This window comes from Lissotriton vulgaris, chromosome 8 (genome assembly GCF_964263255.1).
Source record: "Lissotriton vulgaris chromosome 8, aLisVul1.2, whole genome shotgun sequence".
Taxonomy (NCBI): Eukaryota; Metazoa; Chordata; class Amphibia; order Caudata; family Salamandridae; genus Lissotriton; species Lissotriton vulgaris.
In genome coordinates, this window is record NC_141696.1 from 980,398,301 (window position 1) to 980,424,956 (window position 26,656).

General features: G+C 40.3%; 1 protein-coding gene across 6 annotated transcripts in view; it reads right to left on the reverse strand.

Moving 5' to 3' along the window:
* Positions 1 to 524: 524 nt before the first annotated feature.
* SCEL (sciellin) overlaps positions 525 to 26,656 on the reverse strand; it is a 444,440-nt gene continuing 418,308 nt past the window's right edge. For all 6 annotated transcript variants that reach the window (XM_086934828.1, XM_086934831.1, XM_086934830.1 and 3 more), the window contains 6 exons: positions 24,944 to 25,030; positions 20,935 to 21,000; positions 18,460 to 18,531; positions 14,998 to 15,106; positions 5,881 to 5,983; positions 525 to 1,190 (listed from right to left, as the gene is read on the reverse strand). In XM_086934828.1, the coding sequence (XP_086790954.1) occupies positions 1,174 to 1,190; positions 5,881 to 5,983; positions 14,998 to 15,106; positions 18,460 to 18,531; positions 20,935 to 21,000; positions 24,944 to 25,030 (454 nt within the window). In that variant the 3' untranslated portion in view covers positions 525 to 1,173. The remainder of the gene's footprint in view (positions 1,191 to 5,880; positions 5,984 to 14,997; positions 15,107 to 18,459; positions 18,532 to 20,934; positions 21,001 to 24,943; positions 25,031 to 26,656) is intronic.

Consider the following 26,656-nt stretch of genomic DNA (forward strand, 5'->3'; position numbering starts at 1 on the left):
CGCAGTGATGTGAGAGCACTACCACTCTCCTTAGTGCCTGTCATCACCAGGCCCAATCCCCAAAACTCGGTAGGAAAGGAAAAATAAAACGAGCGTTGTTGTATTTTTACTTTCTTGCCATTTCTGGGGGGGCGATGCACCTCCGCCATAGCGGAGGAGCAGCCGATAGTCACAAGCCCTAGATTTTAAGGGTGTTAGCAATGCACAAAAGATCATTCATCTCCTGTTGCTATACTGCAGATCACTGCCTATTGCTTCACCTCCTCTGCTCTATATCTTACGTGGATCCAACTAATTTGTAGGCAGAGCACCATAATTATTACTACATTTACAAAATCACTGTAGGAAATGAAACTAGAGGATAGGCGGGTCCTTTGTGTATTGCAAGCTCTACCCAATTGCACAGACTCGTGTCTTCTGCTCCAGGAGGTATCATTCAAATCACACCACATCAACATATGCTTTCAGCAATTATCCAACTCTATTTCACCTGCTGAAAGTATAAGAACATACTGACACGGCAACATTTTTTCAAAGTTTATTTGAATATACTACTAAGTGAATACAATATTTTATTGCTTTGCTCAACCTTTGTGCCTTTAAAGATGTCATTTTTTTCTTCATGCTGACAAATAAAAGTGCGCCAGAATTATACAGCATGTCAAGTTAAGTGTAGATTCTCTTTCACCAATTGTGTCATTAGTGTTATAATGTGCCCAATTCTCTTCTTTGCGATTATATTCGCTGATTAGATATTACTATAAACCAATTTTAATGTGTAGCTACTTTTCTTTTATTTTGTAGACGCTTCCCCTAAACGAAACAGAAGAGGCTGCTGAGAACATGGTCAAGGACACATTTCAGTTTGAATACATCCCCTCACCCCAATGAAGACGATACATTTTGTAAGTAGAAGCGAACCATTTCTGAAATTCCAAATCCATTCAGCTCATCGGCTCTCGTTCCCACTATACAAAGCCTTACTATACATTGTCCCAATAACCCTTTCTGTTAGGAGTCTACTTGTAAAAGTTAGTGAGGGCTCAGTATGTGACTCGCGGCAGAAGAAGCTGGACCCATGAACCTGGTATGTTCTCAATATTATGGAATAGTACAACAAATTGTAGGGGTTTCTGGAGCATGTCGTTCATTATTTGATAAAAAAAGTAGCCATTAACGCATCCATTTATCTGAAAAAAAAATACATAAGAGTTAAAACTGGAAAAAAATACATAGAGTTAACATTGTCCTAAGTCTTTTAGCAGCAGTCACAGAATGATAGTACAACTAAATACTTACATCTGACCCCTAATTTTAAAATTTGCTGGGACACATCATTGGTAACTTCACATCCAGAATTACAGTTATGGAAGTATTCAGTGATTCAAAAATGCAAAATTACTGCTCTCTTCTGAGTTGTTACCAGAGGAATGGAGAAAACCCTCAGCAATTGATGTTTCTGCATAGATTTCTACAGGTTTCTAATCCATGTTGGGCCATTTTCTCTACACTAACTTCACTATGTATTTTGCAAACAGAATAAGTGAAGGTAAAATACTCATAGTTTGCCTGATCCTACAAATCTAGAAAATTCCACTCGGCTAGTATTCTCCTCTTAACTTGAGTAAAACAGGGAGGACCTTAGTGTTCGGATGTTATATAACTGTGTTTTAAAACTTGGTGTAGGAGACTACCACACTGCATAGACAATTCCCAAATCTCTCAAGAAGATAACAGAAGGGTGTCCACTGACCACTGTGGGAAATCACATATGTAAGAAACTCCATCAGTTGCTATAAAAAAAACCACAAAAGTATTTCTTTCAGAAAAGCACTCAGACCTAAGCCATCCAACAGCACTTCAACTAAGCCACTACAATACAATATTTAACTCACTCTCACTCAGCCTTTGCAATCTGACATATGTCTTATGCAGTGCAAAATAAGGCGATTCAACATAATAGGTGTCCATGTGCTTTTGAAGTGGAGCCAAGGTTAGGCTCAAGTTGCAGGAAGCTCTGTCCCAATGCGAAACTTCTTTAACTCAATATTTCTTTCCGTAAAAAATGTTTGGGTAGTGAAACATTTCAATTACACTAGTAAAATTAATAAGATTTACAAATTTTGATCTACAAAATTAGTAAAGTTCTTCTGTTTCCTTGTGTGCAAATTTTCACACATCTTTTTTGTGGGCTACTCATTTGATTATACAATATCTTTGTGGGGACATTTTCCACACGAACTAGTCCCCTACACTGTATCTCATGTGACTTTTCAAGTTGAAGCTTGGCCTTGTGTTACATTTTTACATGATTTGCTGCAAAGTAATTTTGCTAAATGTTCCAGAATTTCAACTAATTTTTAGGAGATTCCTTCTGATGTGTGTCAAACATCCATAAATCTACCAAACTTAGCATCAGCAGCGTGTATTTTCTTTTGGGCAGAAACCAGCATAGTTACAAATTAAATCCCCAAAAATCAAAGTGATGGTTTTTGACGTAAACATCTTTGACGATGCCTGCTTCATTGGTGGACATAAACAAGTTTTACAGTGTAACTGCCTGGAATCCTGCTTGACCTCTGATTGAACTGGGAATCAAACATGCGTCTAATGTTATAAGCAATGTTCTCAGAAGTTTGATTTTAATTTATTTATTTATATTTTAGGAAAGGAAATATTAGCAGTGTCTAGAACAATGAGGATAGCATTGTTAACATTAAGCGAAAATTATTGTTTGTATTGTGGTTTAAATGTTTTCCAGAGTCTTGTTTCACAGGGTGAAATTTACTCAATTTATGAACTGCTAGAGCGGGGGTTTGCCTGAATCACTGGTGGCAGAAACATCCAGTGAAGAAGTGATAGTTGATGGTTTTCACTACAAACTCTCATGCCTGCCTACCATGCAAAAATGTTGACTATCTTAACTCGCTGAGCTATTTTTTGGCTACCAAACTCACTCCACATTGATGGACACACTAGAAAGTGTTTTATGGTGCAATCCGCTTGAATGAATTAAGTTAGAGGTTGGAACTAAATAATTCTGAGTAGGCCAATTCATGTTTACATTAATTTGGATCTTTTCTGGTAAACAAACATGAATGAGCACACTTTTTCAGTGGATGTTGGATGAATCTCTAACAACTACTAATGGGATGTTTCAAGACGGTTGACATTCTTAGAATTCCAATATCTGCTAGAGGATCCTTTGGCATTTTATCATACATTTAAAAGTATTTTTAAAACTATAGTCTTGTTGAGATCAATGGAGGCTGACATATTAGTGGCAAGAGTGAAATCATCTTATGAACTGCAAGTATTGTAATCTATATAGTGGAAAAGTGGATCTCGATGCATATGTTTTTGGTACAGAGGCTTGGATCAATCTACTTTAATAAAACAAACCATCAGTTTCCCAAGTCAGAATCAGATGCAAAAACAATCCAATATGTTTTATTGCCCGGCTGATGAGCAATGCAAAATTATAGGCCTAAACATAATGCTTATCTGTGCACAAATTGTAAGTCTTATGGATTTAACAAATAGACCGCGTACATTGATGAATTACTGAAAGAAATCTCATCATGGAGCTGATTGATTTTTTGGTGTACATTTAGATCTTGTAAATGTTGTGAAGGGATTTGAATTATGTGGTAATATTGATGTTCGCACCCATGAATAAAGATACACCATATACTCATACAGAGGTTTTGATGTACAAGTGGGTGTGGTTGTCACAAAGTATTTATATTTCATTGTAGTGCAAGAAAATTGTAATTTTGGATTTGTATATGAGCTGCCATTCTCTCTGTGTTTATTATAACTATTTTTGATAAAAAACCTTTAAAAACTGGAGTGATAGAACAAACCATGCTTGAATATTGAACTTTAGCAAACTCTCGTTCATTTCTATTCAGTTATGCTACCTTCATAGGCTACTGGCATATTGCTTAGATTGAAATCTTGAAGCCTTGAGTCTTTTTTCTGGAGCCCACAAAATGGTTGAATTAATTTTATAGCTTATTTGGACCACTAGGTGTGGCTCATCTTTAAAAGACTTGAGACATTTTCTCGCCTTTTGTATGAGCTACTGTTTATTCTAGGTTCTGCCAGAGAGAAGTTTCATAGGATAGGTTACTTGAATCCTTCATTGCCTACATGTTATAGGTAACAACAGTATTTGTACAGAGGAGGCTCATTCCCAGTTGGTCTGTTGGCATTTTTTACAGATGATATTTATTGTTTCCAAGAGCACTGGTACTTATTTTATCGACTTCAGAAACTTGTAAGTTTGAGTAAAGCTGGTGGGATTCTAAACTGTGTTGACGTGATCAAACATAGAGCCCCAAGATGGATGACTTGATCTACTGAGTAAAAAGAACCTTTCATGACTTAGGCCCGTATATCATGGATATCATTCAAATATCTCACACCATGGCTCCATTATTCAGTAATATGAGGGGTAATAATGTAGCTTAGATCAATAGAATAATGAGTCGTTGATAGACTGAGTCATTAATAATCATTCACATTTTTAAATATTCATTATTCAAAAGAAATCAGATTCTTGCTTTATATAATATTCTGGTGTTCTGTTTCTCCTTCAGCTTTACAGATTGATGTAAGCCATTTACCTGGAGCCATATTCTTATTCTATGGTCTTAGTTTCAAGACACTCTCATATATCTAACTCCTGATGGATGCCGACCTGTGTAAAATCTACACAATGATTTATTAATAGTTAAATGTTAGTTTATTGCAGCTCTGGTCCACACCTCCACCCATGCAAGTAACTTCTAGGAAACTAACCATAAAGTTGAAGGCAAATATTCTACACCAGTGAATTTCTACTCTGAACTCCAGTATGCTATGCCTATATAGCATGGTTGTGAAATACACCAACACCACCTGAAACTGTTTGCAAAGGCAGTTACCAACATCACATACTCTTCACCTTATTTACAGGTGTGTCAGTAACTAAGTAGAGACAATAGTCTAACAGTAGTTGAATTTATATTTAGGGTTCCATCCATAATCTTACATTTACCCCCCCCCCCCCCAATTTCTGGATGATGGGAGATTACCAAGAATAGTTTGGCATTGTGGGTTTATGAAACACTTCATGAAACTAGCTTCTAATGAACAACATGGCCATGCAGAGTATCTTCTCAGTTCGATGCATCCAGAGTGTTGTTACAACTGACTATGTTGGGAAATCTTATGGCTATTTTGGAATGTTTTCCCAACAGGTTTACCCAATCATCAGTGAAAGGCTGTTGGATATCTGAAAGAGATGTAAGCATTGAGGGCCACCATCACGTTCTGCAAAGATGCCCCATCATTTAATGTTATGCCACTGGGTTGGGTAAAATATGAGGCTGACCACATGTCAGTACCTCACAAACATTTCATTCCACGTAGGACATAACGCATGCACACAATTCTCCAACCAGGCATGCAGATCTGACTATAACGTCTCTGTGCAGTTTAAGTTCTGTAATGCCACACTTGTGACGGTTGAACTCTTAACCACCATTTGTTAACATGACATGTGAAGTTGCCAAGTAGAATGTTTGTATTTTAAGGGATTTACTCTACTGTATGAATATGAAAAGATGTGGGGACAATTTGCATCATATCTGAATATATGAATTATAAGCTACTGTAATTCATAAAATATAAATGCCATAAAATACAATGTAAATTTTGCATCTTAGATGAAAGTCAATAAAAAAGCAAGATTAGCTGCTACAATTGAAGGACATATTTACAAAGGAAGTAGGAAATGTATTCATATACTGTCAGGGAGCAGAAGAGATGGCCAGACATTTGTTTCACTTTCATAAATAAGTGAGGCAATTAAAATGAAACACAGTAACCTACCTCTGACGGAAAGATAGCAAGGAGCACAGTGAATGGTCTGTCTGTAAATCCACATGCTGTCACCCGCGTTCAGATGCTCCAACGATGAATTGCACACTTCACACTGAAAACAGAACACAGTTGTTACATTAACTGTCATGCATGACTCAGGGAAATTGTAGTGGCAGTGTGCCAGTGAAGGCACCGGGGCTCCATTCTCCCTTTTAAATGCATGTTAAATTTCTGTCAGGCTAAGCAAAGGTCAGCCTAATAGACACTCATCATGTAAGGGTCAGGCAGCCAGGTACTTTACGTGTGTTAATTCAAAGGTGCTAGAAGACCAAGGTTCGCCAGGCTGAAGATCTCACAGCTCTGAGAACAGTCCATCATCAACCCGGCAAAGCCCTGTGAGTATCCTCCCCTGATGTTGAGGGTGAGCAGCCCTAATAGAGTCAGTCCTGCACACCTTAGATTTCAGCCCTAAAGAGTCCAGGGAAGGCTGTGAACCTGCAAAGCCTCACACCGCTCTTTCCCAACTCGACTGAGAATGGGGTGGGATCAGCAAGTCTCACTGACACCACCCAACCATGTGACAATGCAAAATAGGACCTCCTCTCATTGGCTGAAACTTGGCAAGGTTAGCCATTGAGGCTGCTCTTAGTTTCTATTTCCCTCCTAGGCCATTGTGCTTCTCCCTCCCACCACCTCCTAGGACTGCCTTTCCACCATGGCCTGCAAAGTAAGTGCTTAATTATATATTTGTGTGTGAGTGTGTGTGTGCACGTATGAATGCATGTATATTTGCATTGGGGGTTGTTAAGGGGGGGTGTGTGTATTCACATGTATTTGTGACTGGGCGGACATGAGTGAGAACGGATGGGTGCAAGCATATGCATCTGTGCGTGCTTGCGGATGGGTGAAAGTGGACATGTGCACAAGTGTATTGTTTATATACTAGAAAGTAATAAACCGAGTCACTGCACTAATTCTATGTTCTCTTTCTTGCACAAAACAACATTTTGAAGAAGTTTGACTTTTCAGATAAAGAGTATCTGAACAGCAGAACAAGTCACTGTGTCTTATTTCAGGGAAAGGAAGGGTGTGAATTTATAAAGATTTGATGTGACTAGATGTTTGTCCAACTCGCTTATGTGTAACCTATTAGGGACCAAAAATTCAACATTGCACCTACAAACAAAGGAGAGTGAAGCTGTTTTGATCCCTAAACATGTGCTACAATGCTCAAGTGAATGTTTCTAATTGCAGATATTGTTATCATTATTATTATTAATATTATTATAGTAGTAGTAGCAGTATTAATCTTGTTATCATTCTTATTTTTGTGTTGTGAGTAACAATAATAATAATATTACAAATAATGATAATAGTAATAATAATAATAATTAATATTATTTTCTTCATTGGTAATATTATTATTATTTTAATTGATATTATTAGTATTATATGTTGTGCCTCACTTATAAAGAATGTCTTCAACTATGCATCACAAATTCAGTCAACAATTTACATAATTTAACACACTGTTGGGGATTCACAAATATCCCAATAAATCATCTAGAATTTTATGGAAATCATAGAATTGTATATGTACACCTACAATCGCATATGTATGCCATGGGATTGTTAACTGTGAAAATAATCCACAAGTGTTTGATGAAAATGTACATTTGCACTATAACTTTTTTCCACACTACGTAAACGGAGCCTTTGGAATTTTTTAAGATTCAGCTACAAGATTATTTGCCAGGTTCTTTAAGAAGGAGGGTTTTTTTCTGTGTAAAGTGGCAAAGTGAATAGTTCTTTGCTACTTTCCGCACAACTAGAGCGAGATCATATTCTGGGTGCCGGCAAGGCAAAAGTAGGTCCCCATCATACAGTAAGTAAGAAGTCCAGAATCATCTCTGTTACACCCCATGATTAATAGGTTTCTCAATTCAAATTTAGGAGCTCTGCTGGACTTTGGACCTGTAAACCTAAGGTCCAAGCTTACCTTCGTCTTTGCAGTTGTAAGCAATAACGTGTTCTCTTTTATCAAGGATGAAAGATGTATTGTATGAAACTTGACCTTAAACATTGTCACACATGCCATGTTACCCATCATATTATCTGTGATAAGTGAAAAAGTTGTAGCTTACTCCTCGTACAAGCAGTGATAAATACAGGTTTAATATTGATTGAATGTTGAATGTACATTACACCTTAAAGCACTATGGGTTATTTTACCCATCCTACAGATTTTCTTACATTCCCTATTTCTATTGTACATTCAATGTAGGCCGGTGTTTTTCAGCCCCAGTTGTTTAGAGAGGGTTTGGAATTTGTCTTTGAATAGGGCAGACTGCAATATATCACATGCCCAATGATGCCCATGAAAGAAGTCTCACTCTACATACTCTACCCTCACCATTTGACTGTGTACCCCGAGGCCATGCTTCCTGTCCTTAGTAGAGAACAATTGGTGATATTTAGTTTGTCTTCAATGGGGAGGTAAGGCAGGCAGAGATGTGCTACAATTCCAGGGAGTCTGTGCGTCAGTGATGAAATTTAACTTGCAAGTCAAGAAGATAAAACAAGCAGTTTGAAGTGGGCCTTATTTAGAAATGCTTATTTTAACTACAATTGTTCTCGGTGTGAATTATATATTTCCAGGGAGATGTTTGGTTGGTCCCTTTAGTGGCTAAGAGCAAACAATTGTCAGAAACTACACACTCCCAATGATTGTCCCCTCTGAGGATCATGGACTGTTATTTGACTGGAGATACTTGACCCCACTGCCAACAGGTTCTATCTTTGCCAGAAAGAAATGAAAGATTATTACTGTGATACGTTTAGTTAATTACATGCATGGAAGCCTTTTATGCCAGCAATTTAGAATATACAAGCAGGCATACTTTTAACATACAAGAGGAGACCATAAGGAACCTTCTTGTTAAAGTGCCAAGACAAGCAATCTTAGACTGTCAGAAAGTTCTTCTTCTGGATTTTAAAGGGCCTTGATAGTTTTAGTATGTCTAGTGCCAACAGTGCACTTTGGGAGAAAAGTTCTTAAATTGTCCAAAGTACACGTGCTTAAAATGGATCAGAAATGTACACTAAAAGAATTATCAAGAACTTTGTTGTTCACTTAGGCGCCATTGTCATGGACTTGGCCACATCTTAGAAACCTCAGCCAGTTACCTAATTTGCTATGAGTCACCTTCCATCTTCTTTCATGTCACAAGCATCTTACAAAAGACTGCTACTTTTGCTACGGTGCCTTTGCGGGTATCCATTAACAGGAAGTTCATCAAGCCACAGACTCAACTGGAATCCATTCCCTCATGAATTCACCTTCCACAATTTATTTCATCTAGTTATTGAACTATCTCCATTTGCAACCAGCTTCCGCTGAGAGCACTGTGACCCAGAGTAAAGAGTACGAAGATATAAAGGTAATTTTGTTCAGAGTGCCCAGCATCTGCCAAATGCCAAATGGCATGTAGGTTCTGTTAAAGGTAACCAAATATCTAAATTCTATTGGATGTTTAGCCCAAGATTATCTGGGCTAGGTCCAAATCCCTATTAATTTCTTCTATATTATGTTTTATGTTATTCAGAATAAATTTGTCTGATCATTACGTTCTTAACTCTTGAACTGTTTTCAGTTGCATATACTATTACTTAGCCCCCTCGCCTGCATACTTTCATCTTGGGCTTGGTCAAGCTGGCAACAATTGAGGCATGTGTACTAGAGAGATACATTTGTTGGCTTGTATTTGTGAAGTGCTTGTTCTACATGCTGTAGGAATATTAGTACAATACACAAAGTCGCCAAAACACCCATGGGTGTTTTGAAGCACCCTTAACAAAGAGAAGAGAAGTGGTTGGCTGGAATCACTATCACTCATTGGCAGTCAGCTCAAAATGCCTGGGGGCTTTCCAACTGTAAATATGTAACGTCTTCTGGATTCACCAGCTTCAAATACCAATTTGGTGTTACAGCTGGGGGAAATGGAAGGAAATTCCTAGAATAAGATTATTCTACTTGTGCATCACCCTACCCGTACTGTGTGTGAAGGGATCCCAGGGGCACATTTTAGACCCATCAAGAGGGCCACAGAGACCTCCTTCCTGTGGAGGCATACCACAGGCAGGGTAAATATGTTGTCCCAGCTGCTGAGTAAGAGGGATTACTTTAAATAACCTCTCTCTGCTGGGGATTTTCCTACTGATCGCAGAAATTAGGTGAATGGTATATTTTTCATTACAAGGCCTAAGCTATGATTCTCTCCATTCCACCTCTTACAGGCAAGTATATTTCCCATTTAATAATAGGCATGGCCCAAGCAATTCGTGAGGTTGATCTCTGTCCTAAAATTATTCTAGAAGCTTAGATGGATCTGGATGTCACTACATACATCAGCTTTTGCGAACAGTGTTGTAGGTTACTTTGGTACATACAATGTTGAACAGAAACAATGAAAATAAGGATCCCTGAGATGTATACCACCCTATCTTTCGATTCGTGACGTTGGAATTTCTCTAAGCTGTATAAGCAGTTTGTCAAATATACTTTGTAACTGCCTGAACAGAGATTAAGGTGTATACATGTTGTATGGTGGGCTTCAACATTATAAATGAGGAGATCCCTCTAACACTTGCAAGTGCACTATCATCCCTTTTATAAAAAAAATATTTACAACTCAGTGACGGTGAATCTCAAAATATAACTGACATAGGAGTTCATAAGGAGATTAGAAATACTTCCACAAACTAAAATAAAATCACTATTAGCACAGTACATCAAACATGAAGGAGGAAGGGGATGCAATTCAACATTTCAGAACCACTACCTCTAAAAATGTTTCAAGTCAGTAATTTTAAGACTTGCAGGTCCTATATCAGTTACATTTTCTTATGAATAATTCATCATGGCCTGGCATTTTTATCACATAACTAGTTATAGTAGTGGGAATCAAATCAATCTCACAGTGGGTATATCCACCAGATATTCCTTTTTTTGTATCTCTATCTCTTGTCAGAAACATAAACATCAATTTAAAATGATCAAACAATTATACCCAAAGTGGAAAAACGATGTTACTTTATATTGTGTTAGGCTATGAAATGTTGTTAGACGGATTTTATATAGTGCACATCTGCTAATTATTTGGTCCTTCATTGCTTTTATTTGTAGATGTATGTGTTTCCAGTTGTAGATTTGCTCATAGGCATCAGTGCTAGGAAGGATTGTGTATACTCGCATTGGCAACATTATGGAAAGGGTGGTCTGGCCTGGTCTATGCCACTGCCCTGCCCTGGGGCAGTGAATTAGCGAATGGCAGAGTAACTGTTTAAAGCAGCCAATCCATCTTTCAAAGTACAGGCAGCACCAGGCCTGCACTTCAAAAGGGGACAGAGGTCCCCTAAAGGTATGCGTAGTTAAGGGTCTGCACTCACCTGCAGGGGATCTAAGGGAGGGGGTCCATTGGATTCCCTTTCTCCCATTACAGGTGTCGCCCTTGGGAAGGAAAACGGACTGGATGCCACCTCTTGGACTTGGCCCTCTATGTAGTGACATCCTCAAACGTTTTACTTTCACCAACCCGTTATTGTTGGCTTTTAGTGCTCTGGACACTTTACAACTGCTAACCAGTGCTAAAGAGCTTGTGCTCTTTACCATAAACACGGTAGGAGTGGCTTAAACTCAATTGGTATATTGAATTTACTTGTATATTCCTAGTAAAATGGTACTACATTTACCCATGACCTGCTAATTAAATGCTACTAGTGGGCCTGAAGAAATTATTGTGCCTCCCATTTAAGTAGCCTTTTTAAACAAGTCTCAGGCCTGCCATTGCAGCCTATGTGTACCATTGAAAGTTACATTTTGATTTGGCAAAATAAACCTTTTGCTGGGCCTAAATCTTCCTTTTTAATACATATCAGTCACTCCTAAGATAGGCCCTAAACAGCCCATAGAGCAGGGTGCAGTGTATTTAAAAAGTAGGGCATGTACTTTTAACTTTTATATGTCTTGATAGGTAAGAACACTTAAATTGATTTTTCAACACTAAAATATCTACATCTCCCATAGGATAACATTGGGTTACCTTATTACATGTGATAAGTAATAACTTTCAATTGGACACAGGTGGAATTGTCAAGTTTGGTGTCTAAAGAATTGTAATTTAAAACCATCTTTAAAGTTGGATTTTAAATCACAATTCTGAAAATGCCACTTTTAGAAAGTTGGCATTTGTTTGTCCCTACCATTTGATGCCTACAGCCTTTATCCTGGGTTACATGACCCTGTGTAGCTGGCAGTTGATCTTTGTGTAATGCTCCTAGACAGTGAGATGAAGAGGGAATTAAGTGAAGGCAGAATGGGCATCTCTGACTTGATAGGGGTGGGGCAGAGCTATCACCTACTACACTTGTGCATCACAAAGACTTTGCCTCAGCACACTCACTAAGGGTTTCACACTAATCTTTTGTGCCCCCAGAGAAGCTGGGGGCTGGGCAGGGGGGCAGGACATTCCAGACACCTCTGTTGGGGGAAGAATCTAAATGTTTCTCCCACTTCAAAGTAGGCACCAGGTATAAATATTGGACCCTCAGACCCATCTCTTCTGTACACATCTGGATCTGTGGAAGACTCAGAAGAAGGACTGCTGTACTGCTCCTCATCACGAAGGGCTGCTACTCTGCTGCACTGCTGCCCTGATGACCTGAGTGAGAAGAAATGGACCTGCATCTTCAACCCAGGGCACCCAGATTGGCTCCAAGCGCTAGTTGGCTGGCCTCCTCATCAGAGCCTCAGTGACAGAAAAGAGCTCCAATCACCTTGAGCCCTGCACCTGGACTCTATCTGCTGTGAGTCCTGTCCCCAAGTGGTGCCACCCAGGTTCTAGATCCTTGAAAGTTGGCCGGAATGTGCTCTGCTAGTCAATCTGAGGTGTTGTGGGCAGAACTGACTCAGCGCAATGCATCCCTTTGCAGCTCTGCAACAGAACTGTCGCTGCAGGACGCATCCCCGATGCAGGACCCTACAGCTCTTCGGAACGCCGATATGCAATGCATCCTCGATGCAAGACTTCACATCGAACCCCACAACTCCTTGGAACTGTCACTGCGCAATGCATCCTTGTTGCAGGACCTTGTATCACAGCCACACAGCTCTCTGGAATTGCCACTGTGCAACGCATCCTCAATGCAGGACCTCGCATCACATCCTCAACATGGATCTCGCAATGCTCCACAGCCTGGATTTGAGGTACTTTGTTCAACGGGCTAACTTGATCCCTGAATGTGGAATGTGCTCCATGGCAGTTGGCCTAAACTTGTGACGTTTTGGGCCTGATTTAGCCGACAGCTGTCGGGAAAACGCCGACAAGCAGGCAGCATTCAGACTGCCGTATTGAGATATCATAGTGGAGCTGGTGGTGTGCCTATGGTGCAGTTATGGCAGTGGAATGCTGCGACTCATGCTAAGAGCTGCAGCCAACGCCGTCCATGCTGAAATCCATCTGGGCAGTAGTTGGCACTGTTTACCTACAGCACAGTCACAGTGTGCACAACCGTGCAGGTGGCATGAGGGCAGATATAGGTGTCAACATGAACATTTCTCCAGGGCATGCTCGCCACAGCTGCTAGAGCTCAGTCCTTGGTAGATGAGATAGTCTGGAGACGATCTCACCACCCGCATCCTGATCATACCACCTGGTATGTGGGTGGCTGGAACGCCAAAAAGCATTGGCGATCCCAGAACACCAACATTTAAATAAGGCCCTTTGTCCCAGTCCGGCACAACCAGATAACCACAGTTGGCACTTTGTGCTTTTAACCACTATTTTTACCTACATCTTTTAAGTTGCATATTTCATGTTTTACTAATTCGATTTTTGTCATTTTGGTGTTAAATAATTTACTATGTTTCACTCTATTTTCTAAGTTGGTATGGGAATTTTCTTGTGTTGTGTTTCCACTTTATTGTTGCTTGAAGTGCTTCATAAATACTTTGCACATTGCCTCTAAGTTAAGGCTTACTGTGTTACTAGAGTGTTCAGCACTGATAAGTTGGGGTTTGCTTGTGTGTCAACCTGACAAGAATTGTAGTTACTGCTTGAGTAGGGTTTCACCCTCTTCAAACAATAACCCAATTTCCTATACCACCTCTTTGTGCAGGGGCGGCCTTAGGCATGTGCAAGCTGTGCACCTGCACAGGGCCACCAAACCCCAGGGGCCACCACGCCAATATATATCCTTAATATAATAATCCTCTGAGGATCGATACATATTTGCGTGGCGGCCCCTGGCAGGGATTTGGTGGCCTCCGGATCTGTTCCACTTCCAAACACCCTGACCCCCCCCTCTTCACTGGCCTCCGCGTCTGCGTTCCTCCTGGTTCCTGATTGGCTTCTTTTTTTCCCTACCCACTGCTGGCCAGCTGGTACCTTCCTGAGCTCCTTTCTGGGGCCCCCTACATACGCTCCCTGCCCAGGGCCACCATGAGCCTAGAGCCGCCCCTGCTTTGTGGCACACAGTTGGTGTGCCTTCTGATAATCTCTTTGCCTCTGCATCCATTTTAGTGCACAGACACAAAGGCAAAATGTTTCCCTATTAGCATGGAGTCACGTCTCCATGCTAGCAAGAGAAAGGCTTCATAGAATTATGCACCGGCGCAAGCTGTATTACAGAAGTGTCCGCGCAAGCATCTGCAGCCCCTTCTGTAAGATCAAAGTGCCTTCGGTGCACTTGATGTAGTACAGCCCCATATGTTAATTAACATTTTACCCTGAGAGCTTACTTTAGGAATCTTTGTATGACACTATGGCCCACATTGTGTAAAAGTGCACCATTAATGGGTAATTTTGGCACCAATCTTGAACCAACATTTTTACAAATTAACTTATTTCAAATGTTGGTTTTGCACTAGTTTGTCATCTAAAAGTAAAATCTTCTTTTACTTTGCATTTTAGTACATTGAATCGGTGCAAATGTCATCCCAAAATGGTCCAGCACCAGTGCAACATTGCCCAAAACCAGTGCAATTTTACTTAGCACCGCTATCATTTGTGTGATATGACCTCCATGCATGCAATAATAACATATCCATCAAGGACAATCATATTTTACCTTGAAACAAGTTGCATGACAACATATGTTCAAATCCTCCAAAATCATCTTCGGGTCGATGCTGAGCGGTTTCCGGCAATAAGTGCACATGTCTTTTTCAATGACTGACCTGGAAGTGAATGAAAGAGTAGCCATTACCGATAAACAACATTTCTGGGAAATACTAATGCAATGAGGAGAACATCCGGTAAAAGACTATGTTCAATATATTGACTTCTGGCGACGGAAGGGGAGGAGACAGTAGTGATTTTCACTCTCTCGAACAATATTGCCAAAGCGATATCATCACAAAGTTCACATGGAAAGCAGAAATGCTGGGATATTTGCCATTAATATGAAATGAGGCCTTGGGAGGCATACGAAGCAATAGTATTTTAAAATAAACTATTGAGCAGTACTATAACATTAAAAAATGCCATTACCACTGGATGGCGAGTGAAAAGAGGCAAAAATAGTCAATGTCATTGCCAATTGATTTGAGGCAGTTATTTGTAATGACGCGTGTGTAGCATGCATTAATGATATTTAATCAACAGGCACTAACAATGACATTAAAGTGACACATTCTGGTACTTATCGTGACAGTGCAAAGTGGAAAACACCAGACCCTGTCACCAGCACTAAGGGGCCTATTTACAAAGGTCACGCGTTGCAGAGTTGCAAGTCACCTTGCTGCGCTGTGTGGCAGGGAAAGGCAAGAATGTGCCATATTTATCCAATATAGTGCATTCCTGTCCTTTCTCATGCACAGGCGCCCTGTTGGCATCCTAGTGCCAACGCAGGCACCATTGCACCATAGTGCAAGGGTGCCTGTGTTGCATGCAGGATTGCTTTTGTGCCGGAAAGGGGTACCTTCCTGCACAAAAACAATCCTTGGAGGCATATTCCTCTTTGTATGTGTGCTGCAAAATGCAACACACAAAGAAATAGGGAGAAAGAAGGAGAAATAGAGATATTTCTCTTTGTTATGCCTCCCTTGGGAAGGTGTATCTTTTTGGAGCATTCCCAGGTGCAATAGTTCTGGTCAATCTGGGAATGCGTCAAAAAGCATGGAAGTTGAGTGGAAACACCCACGCAAGACATGGAGCACCTTCCCAGGGCAGAGTAACACTGCGCCATGATAGCGCTGCATTGCGTTACTCCAGATTTATGGGTTCACGCAAAGTGGCTTTGCGCGGCTTCATAAATCTTACTTAAGGTTTGAGTCGCACACGTACCACCTTGCGTGGTGCAAACGCAACGCAAAGCTTCTCATAAATAGCCCACTAAGTTGATTGCATTGACCAGATTACTGTGATCTTTAAATCATGCTCACCAGGTCGGATTGCTTCGGAGCTCTGCAATCAGCAGTGTCTTTTGCATTCACTAGAAATGTGGAGGTCTCCACCAAGTGCAAAGTTAACTGCAACAGCAGCTTTCAGACTCCTCCTCCAGAGGGCGGCCAACTTTCACCTCTTCCATTACTCAGTGCTCTCAGGAAGGAAGCTCCCACTGCCACCTTCTGCCAGGGAGAGCTCCTAGTACTCACCATGGGCTGCTGATGAGAACTGGAAAACAACTGAGAGGGGTAACGTTTCGACCAATGGGGAGTGGCAAACTTTTACCAAATACTGTCTTTTTATGCTGAAGAAATTCCTACACCATCCAGGCCTGATTCATAAACCACCTGGCACCGTTTTATTTTTCAAACTACCTTGTTCCACCTTCATTTTAGTAGTAGGAGGCAGTGTACAACACTCCTATTAAGCTGCAATTTTTCTGCTTTCTCCTAGGAAGGTTAGAAGAGTAACCTGTAAATGCTCACTTATCAATCCAGCGAGAGACATCCTGGTGAGTGTGACAACAGCTGACTGCCCTCAGATAAAATGGAGACTTGTAAAGTCTGAAGCATGCCCCAAAACACATCTAATTACTCTTACTTTGAAACCAGAATGTGGTCAACAGGTCATGGTTAGAAGAAATATGGGAGCCCTCTTAAAGTTCGCCAATACATTCTACCTTGAGTACTATTTTCTCATCAATGAATTACCACCACATTTACAACTGTCTGTAAATCGTGTTTCAGTCTGAGATGCTATTTGTTGATGAAGTGCCAAACAAGGAGCCATATGTGCAAGCCCCTAGCGCCAATGGAGCGTCACTTTTTTTATGTTCTTGTGGCGGTATGCTCAGGGGGGTATTGGCCGTAGCGGGCACCAGGTGTTTCCCCGGCGGGCCGCCTGGGTGGGGACCGGTTTTGGGCCCCAAGGGAGCCCTTTTTGTAGTTGGGGGATCGGCAATATTGACCCTCTGTAACAAAATCTTTCGAAATCGGCCCTAGCGAACAGCTCAGCTGCACCCTCCCTCCCTCCAGGGGGCTGGTCGAGCAGTTTGCCATGGCCAGTTTCGGTTCCCAGTCCGGCCCTCTGTATGCCCTACAACATATTTACAAAGAGGTGTTGTCACTTTTTGTGGCTTAACACCGCTTTGTAAATATGCTACCCTCTCATGCAGGTATCTGCGTGAAAGGGGCGTGCAATTGGTGTTACTGTGGCTATCACACCGCAGGCCCCATTGCTTTTCAACCCTACCCCAGACTGACAAGGATGTGTAAATCTGAGGCCAAAAACTAACACCATGCAGTGGCAGGCGTTAGAATGGCTCATGTGGATAAATGCTTTTATTTCTCTTCGTTTTTACTTTTTCTACATGTGCTGCATTCTGCAGCACACACGGAAGGAGCAGAATGCCTTTTATGATTGTTTGTGTGCAGAAAGATGTCATTACCTGCATATAAACAATCATGCACTATGTTGCAATGGTGCCTACATTGTGCTAATCAGTTCATTTTAGCGCCAGTGCTGGGGAAAACACAGGGATCTCCATATTGCGGTAAATACATTGCCACTGCATCTATGTATTTTGAAAATGTCAAAGTGCAGCCCTGCCAAATTTGGCGCAGCTCCGCGCTCCGACGTTTTGTTGTACGTATGCCCCACGGTCTCCAACAGAAGAAAAGCGATAACGATAGAAAGAAGGGATGAAAAAAAACTATAAAATGCTTCCCTCCTTGAACAACTAGTACAATAAAATATGGCTGTACTAGCCATGGAAAAGGCTTCATGCAATCTGCTAGGAGAATAAAAACACATTGGGAAGCCAAGACACGAAAAACTTCAGGACAGTGGAAAAAGAGACTAGCAGGAGGCACTGTCAGAGGAGGAAGGTACTTCGAGGAGCTAAGTGTTGACGTTTATATATATATTTTTTTTATTCTTTAAAAAACGTATTGAAACCTGAAGGTACAAAACGTGGTAGGGTGGTTGAAGGAAGAGACATGGGGTAGAACGGCAATAATTCAGTCTTGCTTTCCCAGGTCACCAGCATTTAGCAATGTCGATGACAAGCTCCGAAGAAAACGTTGCGCCCAATGCGATTATTTATTCATTTGTAAATTATTTTGAGACATTAAGGGCTGCTTACCGATCAGCAGTGGAGTAAACAGTCTTGATTGCTTTTTTGGTGACGTTGTCTTCATATCGATCTTTAGGTTGGCTGCAAAGAAATACATGCAAAGAACACAATTAGCTTTTGTTTGTATTTTAGAATTAATGTGCAGAGAAACGTTTGATGGTGGGTTAGCCCAGACTACAAACCAAATCACTTTACCTTTCACTCCACCTTTTTTTTTAATTTCAAAAGGTTTTATTAGAAGAATTTTTACAAAACAGTACAGAGTACGCCGAAACGAAGATCTCTATTATTGGAGTACTCGAAAATATTTGATGAGGTCACACTGTAAACTTTGTAAAACCCAAAGCTTAATTTGAGCTGGGGATTGCCAGTGGGGGCACTCGTTTTTGGGATCGCCACATATTTTTCATCAGATAGAGAGAAAAGCACACTAAGGGGATAGAAGGAGGAAGAGAAAGACAGAAAACCCGCCACCAAAGGAGAAAGCAGGTGTGGGCAAGAGGGAAATAAAGGACCAGGCAGTGGCTGGCAGTGGATGAAAGAGGCATGAAGTGGATTCTGGAATACGCAGCCCTGGTATTCGGCGTGCTGACAATTAGTAGCGAAAGCCGGGTTGCTGAGCAGTGCTTCGGGTACCGGCACTGCATATTTAACAAACTAAGCACTGGCAAGCCTCAAAGATCTCTTCAAGTGGCTGTAAAAATGTTGGCCTTGAACAACATTTTCACACTTAAACCAAGCATTGTGAAAGCCAATATGTCTGTCTCTTGCAAACCCACAATGTTATTTTTAATTATTAATATTTCCTCTAACATATGAACATTACAACTTTTAAAATAATGAAAAAACTAAAATGTTACCAAAAAAGGTAGAAAAATTGGACACAAAAATAAATTAAAACAAGCATTAGCAAATCACATATTATCATAGCTTGCAACAAATTTGTCCTGTGCATAAAGGGAACAAGAGAATGGTGGCTCAGGACCAATGAACACCAACACAACATCAACTGCGCCGTCCTAGCCCAAGGTGCATGGCCTCTGGCATCATGAACACATATTGATTGTGCCTCTACAGGCATTGCCCATTCTGACCTTGCCCTTGGCTATAGGTTATAGCTATTCTAACAAAATAGTCCTACTCCAACTATTGAGAAACATACACTGCACAATATTATAGCAGACATGAAGAGGTGTCTCTATGCCAACTCTGGGCATACGTACACCCACCAGTGTGCATCTAGAACAACTTCAATAAACCTGAAAGCTGGAGCTAGGTCAGACTCAATTCTGTCTGTTCTGTGTATATTTACAGGACTCACACTGAGGAAAACACTAAACTAGCTAAGGCCTAGTGAACATGGCCCCGTGTCAAGGTCGAATAAAGTAATTGATGGAATGTTTTTGCTTTACCTCCCTTTTTTACCCCCATACAGTGCGACATTTCGGGAAAATATGCACTTGTCGTTCTCAGGGCAAACACATACTGCCTCAAGCCAGGAATACATGTACATAAACAGATTGACTAGGACTAAAAGCAGCATTGGGGAACAGTATAAGAGCGTCACTTTAATGCACACAGACAACGCAAATAACAGGTAAGCCATACACTCTTCAGGGTGCTGAAAGCATCATCCTACAACATTGTTATTTTGGGCAAACAATTTCGTAGCACAATTTTTCAAACATATTGTCTAAAATCATGGATTCTTCTGAGTTCTTCCTGAAAGGTTTCTTGGAAACATCTGATTGACACCAAGCTGTATTGCCACATCACATTTTTAACTGATGTGCAGAACAGCTGGAGGAAAAAGAAGGCGTATTTTAACCCCTTGAATGCTCATGACGAGCTCAGCTCGTCATGAGCCACGGCGCTCCGGTGCTAATGACGAGCTCAGCTCGTCATGAGCCGTGGAACGCTTGCATGCGGGGATAATTCCCCTGCTGTGCTGAGCGTTCCACGGGAACGGGTGTGGCCGTGAGGAGCTAAGCTTGTCATGAACACAGGAGCGCCGTGCCAAATGACGAGCTCAGCTCGTCATGAGCATGTGAACGCTGTGCGAGCCCCCTTCCCCCCCAGCACAGCAGGGAAATAGCTCCTGCAGCGTAGGGGTTAAGAGCAAGCAAGGCCTCACTACTCGGAGCAGAGCATGCACATGATGGAATGAATTACTTATTTCCTGCACAACTGCAGTGAAGGCACCCAGACGCATGGCATTTGTTCCCAGCATCTCATCACTTGACACACTGTGAGCTTCTAGAGCCTAAGACGCATAAGTACCCAACTGGGACCTACTCAATTAATCATTTAAATTTATCAACCAACCAATGCATCAGGGTTTAAATCAAACGCAAGTGATACAGTGCAGCAACCATAAACTGAAATAAAAGAGAAAGAACCTGAGATCAACTACCTCAGGAATTTCATGCGATGGCATTGCTGCATTTTATTTTGGATGTATTAAAGAAAGAACACCAGCCTTACCTATTCTCCTCGTATGTCCTTGTGTAAACATATGTATCCCCTGGAGTGGAGTAGTTGTTGGATGAGCTAGAAAAGGGTAAAATGTACATTTCATAGTAAGACTGTTATAAAAGTGAGCAATCAACAAGGTAGTGCATTCACATCTGGCTATATCATGCATCACTTTTAATACATCGCATTTATTTCTGATATTTTGAAAAGTTAGGCACTTAGTTGCACAGCGGTATGACAAATGTCTGTAGCATGAGTGGAAGAGTCTGTCTCTTATTTCTCTTATCCCACAAAAGCAAAGAAAAAGTAACAGAACGGTGAAAAAGGTGCCAGGTATTTGAAATCAAACTTAAAGAAGAGTTAACTAATAGTGAAAAATGGTTAAAAACGCTAGAAGAGAGGAAAAAAAGAGAGAAAGGAAAGTTAAATACGGGTTAGAGAATGGAAAAAGTGTAAAGTAGAGTGAAAGTGGAATTAGGGAAGGTTGTCAACAAGGTGAAAGAAAAGTGAGTGAAAATGAATGATCGGTTAAAGCAGGGTGAATTAAGAGGGACATAGGGGGGAATAAGGAATTATATAGAGTCGAAAATGAGTAAAAGAGTGAAAGTAGTGAGAGTAAAACGTGTATAAAAGAAAGGATAATGAAGGGTTGAATAAGAGTAAAAAAAAGAAAGATTACTGAATGATTAATGATGAGTGAAAAAGGGTGAAAGAAGACAGAAGAGCGAAAGTAAAACAAAATAAGGGGGAAAGGGAAAGACAAAAAGAGCAAATGAGTGAATTGAGAATGAATGAAAAGCTTGGGAAACGTGAAAGAAGGGTGAAAAAAGATTAAAGGAAGAGTAAATGAAGAGTCAAAGGGCGAAGTACAGGTGAGACTAGAGGTAACAATGATGTTGGGAGAAAAGTAAAAAAAATGTCAACAAGGGTGAAAAGAGAAAAACAGTGAAAAAAGATGAATAAAGATTGAAAAGAGAGTAAAACAAAAAATGAAAAGTATGAAAGAAGAGTCAAAGTAGAGAAGTGTTTCACAATGGAATAGGCGAGAAGAAATACTTTAAGGAGCAAAGAGGAAGAGATTAAAATGGAACGACATGGGCATCTGCAGACATTAGCAGTTCATTTTACAATGATACTGGGACACAAGGAATGCTACTCTTGAAAATCAGTATTTATGTACATACTTAAGACTTCTGTGGACAGAGCACAAAAGTGGCACCACTGCCTGCCTATTTCCCAATCGCTCTGGGGAATTTTACACAAGTCTACAATCGACATTTGCACTAACTATCAGGCAGGAAATTAAGTTTCTGCTCAGTGGGACTGTGCAGTCTGATCAAGGCTACTGTTGTGAAGTAATCTTTATTGAGGTCTTTCACAAACTAGTGATAAGGACAATGATCCAGCATTTACCAGGGGAAAATGATATTCCTGTAGCAACAGTAGTAGGGTGCAATGAGAAAGCTTGAAATGTCCTTTCTTGCAGGGCCAACAGTAAGTAGGAACCACTACACGATTATATACACTGGAACCTGAATCTCATTTAGTTTAGCCCCAACCACCTGAAACAATAGTGGGTTCCCCATCATCATTTCATTCATTCAAACTTTCCGATGTCCTGTACGATTTATATAGAATAGATATGTTCAGTGTTTGTATTCCATGTATGTATTTGTTGTGCTCTATGTCCAACACTGGCATATGCAGTATCCATCTTATACCACTAGGGCTGCCCTTGTCAATATATTGTATATGTATAACTATCATGATGTATCTTAGATACTAACACTTTCTATCTATGTCTGTCAGTGTATTCCCTCTCTCTCTTTTCTTTCTCTTTCACTCTCTCTCTCCATTTAAATGAAATACTGTGACAGAAGCATTGCTGCCTGGCTGTACAAAGTGAAAGTAAACAAGGTTAAACCAGTCTGAACTTGATGTTAGTGCTACCAAACTTACCATCCCGGGAGGTAAGCACTAAGGCACAATTCCCTATGTTTATATGCCTCTTCTTGAGAAAAAATGTCCGCTTTTGCCATTGGAGGTGTGCCAACAACCTTCATGTTGGTATGTTTGTACAACCCTTTTTTGTTTTCCCTTGTACATAGTGTTTACAGATAATATTAATGACCACCTTGCCTTTTAGTAGCTTTAATTTTCTGCTGCACTTTTCTTTTCAGATATTTGATATACATTTCTTTGCACTTTTATCACTATAATGTGTGTATTTCTACAGAACACATTCTCCCCTTTGGCACTCACTTTACCCACATCAAAAGGATGAAACATTGAGTGGAATCCTAAGTATTCTGACCGGTGGCCAGGAAATCAAATACAGATTTCTGAGGTGGATGCATTACGCCACTGTGTCACCAGACCTGCCATTACAATGTGGCAGCAAATATTTTGATTACGCATAAAGAATGTTTTAAAATGAAAGTATTACATTTATGCTAATTAACTCATGTATTGTGAATGCATTTGTAGTAGGTAATCATACTTAGGCAACATAAGCAAATAAAAGAAAAATAATATACTGATTTAAGTTAGCCTAACTATCGATACAATATTAACTGCAATTCATATATTAACCATTAGCATTGAAAGGCCTGTTTTCCACAATGAGCTATTGTTTTGCACAAGGTGCTTTTCTTTCCACTGCAGATGCTGTAACTTTTCAGAAGCCTTCTGTTAGAAAGTGAATAGGCATTTGTTATGTTTTAGACAAATGATAGTGAGGTTCTCATTAGGAGGAAAGTAGACAACAGGAAGAACGATTCATGGGAAGAACTGTGTGAACCACAAAATGAGGATGAAGTATCTTTCCAAGGACTTGTGTCTGTAGCTCTTTATGAAGACATGAGGAATTGAGAGTTTACTGAAATCCTATTGGATGTGTGAACAAAGGATGTGATGCTTGTTTCAATTCCAATTTCAGTGTGTTTATAATAGTGTTCTTTCCTGGAGTAGGAGAGGCTTCTCTCACTCGCATCCATCCATGGGTTTCTTGAGACCATATCTCTCTTTTTGAGAGATTATTTCGAGTCTAGTCCCATCTGTTTAAGTGTCTGTTGATTTGTAGCTGAGAATGCTTTTCAGCTCAAAACATTTTTATTTGAAGTGCAAAGGCTTTAAGCTTATGTACTTATTCTCTCATCAGAACTCTTTATTGGGGTTTCTGAGCTGACACCTTATTCCATTCTAATACAATTTAGATTAGGGAAATTCCTTTATGGAACACATGGAGCTCCCAACATTCTAATGTTCTAATAATGATTACTGGATAATATTCATTTCAAATGGTGACACTTAAAAGATTAATACTTATTGAATAAATATTGAAACTTAACTCATACACATTTTTCTTTATTGACTGTGCTAAAGTCATTCAGGATTTTATCGTTTTCATGGTCTTGATGTAGATGACTGCTTCTTTTAACTTCTCCTTGCCAACGAAGAAAGGCCCATACGACCAATGGTGGGGGTTATTTCATGATTACACCAGAAGATTAAGATATATAAAATCCATCTCTGTCAACAATAACCACGGAAATAATAATCCAGAGACGTGGATCGGAGTAGCAGAGAGCAATAAGTGAGTGTGCAGTACTCAGGTTTCAGAGGCACTTTGCCACAGTTAAGATGTCCTAGACTGGTTCATATGTATCCTAATTTCTATGTATCGTGCTCTGTTTTTTCCAGCTTGGTCAATGCTAGCGCTTGGTTAAGAATACATCTGCAACCTGGTGCCCAGAAATTAATGAGACGTGTTGAGGAATAGGGAGGGTAGAGAAAGGGACAAAGAGGGTGAGGAGATTGATGGAGGATGAACTGAAGAAAGAAACAGGGATCAAAACGGTGGAAAAGGAGATGATCGAATCAGGGCAAAAGAGCGAGAGGAGGAGGATGGCCTAGAAGCTGTGGCTATATCAAGGCAGAGGGCCAGAGAAGATAAGCAGTGCACAGGAGTAGGTATATGAGAGTGGATCAAAGCATCTCTTTTTGAGCAGTAAGGTACCTGGAGCTGTTCCTGGTGTCATATGAATAACTTGAACTTGATTTCCTGTTGGGTGCATCCGAGTTGTCATAAGAATACTCCACTGACCTTCAAACAAAATAAAACAGTAAATTACTCATTTTAGCCCACGATTGCCCTTTTGTGTTCACCTACTAAGAAAATGGCCAACTGGACTACTTTTCTGAGTAGTTCGTTTACATGAGCTGCAAAAGTGCAAACCAATCAGTTGGGTACCGATTGCATAAAGATTACATTGTTGCAAAATCGAAGCAGGTGGCTCTGTAGTGTCTGTAGTGTCTGCATAACTGGGAATTGTGCAGGCCATATTGTATTCTAGATTAGAAGGAGAGTTTTTGGATCAGGGCAAATAACATGTTTTCTAAGGCTGTTCTGCTTATATTATAAACAATGGGTAAATACATGGGTCTCTAGTTTTGATATGTGACTGATGAAGCTAAGACGGAGTGTAAAATCCGTTAACTTCTTTTTTTTCAAAAGGTGGTGCTGAGGAGTCAAGCTTTGCTGCTAAAATCTTTATTGAACATTTGAAATCATTAAAAAAACGACAATTGTGTTGACCAGAGAAATGTCGATGCACACTTGCCCGCTAAGTACACTTCAATATTAAATGTTCACTATCTGTTCGCTCATTACTTGCTTGGTGCTCAGAAGAGGGTGAGGGAAGTCACTCTCATCCTCTCCAAGGTTGGGAGATTCGTCCTAATATGTTAATAATGTTATTGCAAAGCATATCAAATGAGACAACAAGTGAGATGATCATTACTTGCATGAGACACACGGTACCAACAATACTACTGGATTCTGTTCCAATACTATACTTCCTTGGGTATTTCATTTCCTTTGTTTAAAAGGTCGCTACTAATAGAGTGAGCTCTGCATTACAGTCCCAAGCAAACATTACCATACACTCTGTAAACCAAGAAAAGCCCTGATGAAGGCACTGGTTTACCCCCACTTGACGAAACATGTAAATGCTGGATAGAACATGATATATTTCAGAACTCTGGAATAAAGAAGGCTTTTTGGTGGACTGAGAAGAGAACTGTCTCTTTTGTTGTGCTCTGTACAACATTAATAATAAACGATGTGTCATATATTATTTGAATGGCTTCACAACCTGTTTTATCCATTTTTGCCCTATTGATCAATATTTGTGTAATATGGACTGGAGGAAATTATGCCCCACTCTTCCCCAATAGACACAGAGTATAAATTGAGCAAAGAGTACTTTTTGCATCAGTGCTAAGTTTATGTACTCTTTTGTCGTATCATGATGATATGTGCAAGCATGCACAGAGATAGAAGGGGGCTCTAAATGTGTTTTTTATTTAAGAAATGTTCTGTCGCAGTGCATGGACCGCTGTGGAGAGTGCAAGTCGGAAACAGATTTAGGAGATAGGTCTGCTCTTTTGTTTTTTTTCCCAAAGAAATGTCTCTGCTCTGCCTTTGATTGTATAGACAAGGCAAACAGCTTCCAGTTCTATGTCGCGCGTTTTACAATGTGCATGAATGTGATCTATGTGCAAATTAGTGAAACTCCTGGTCTTTCTCTGCACAATTTTTGCCAGATAAAACACTGCACAACTCATGCTTGCAAACTGAACACATTACAAATGTGCGTACATCAGAAATGGGAAAAACACAAGATATTAGCACATTAATCCATGGAATCAGTATTTGCCTGGTGTGTAA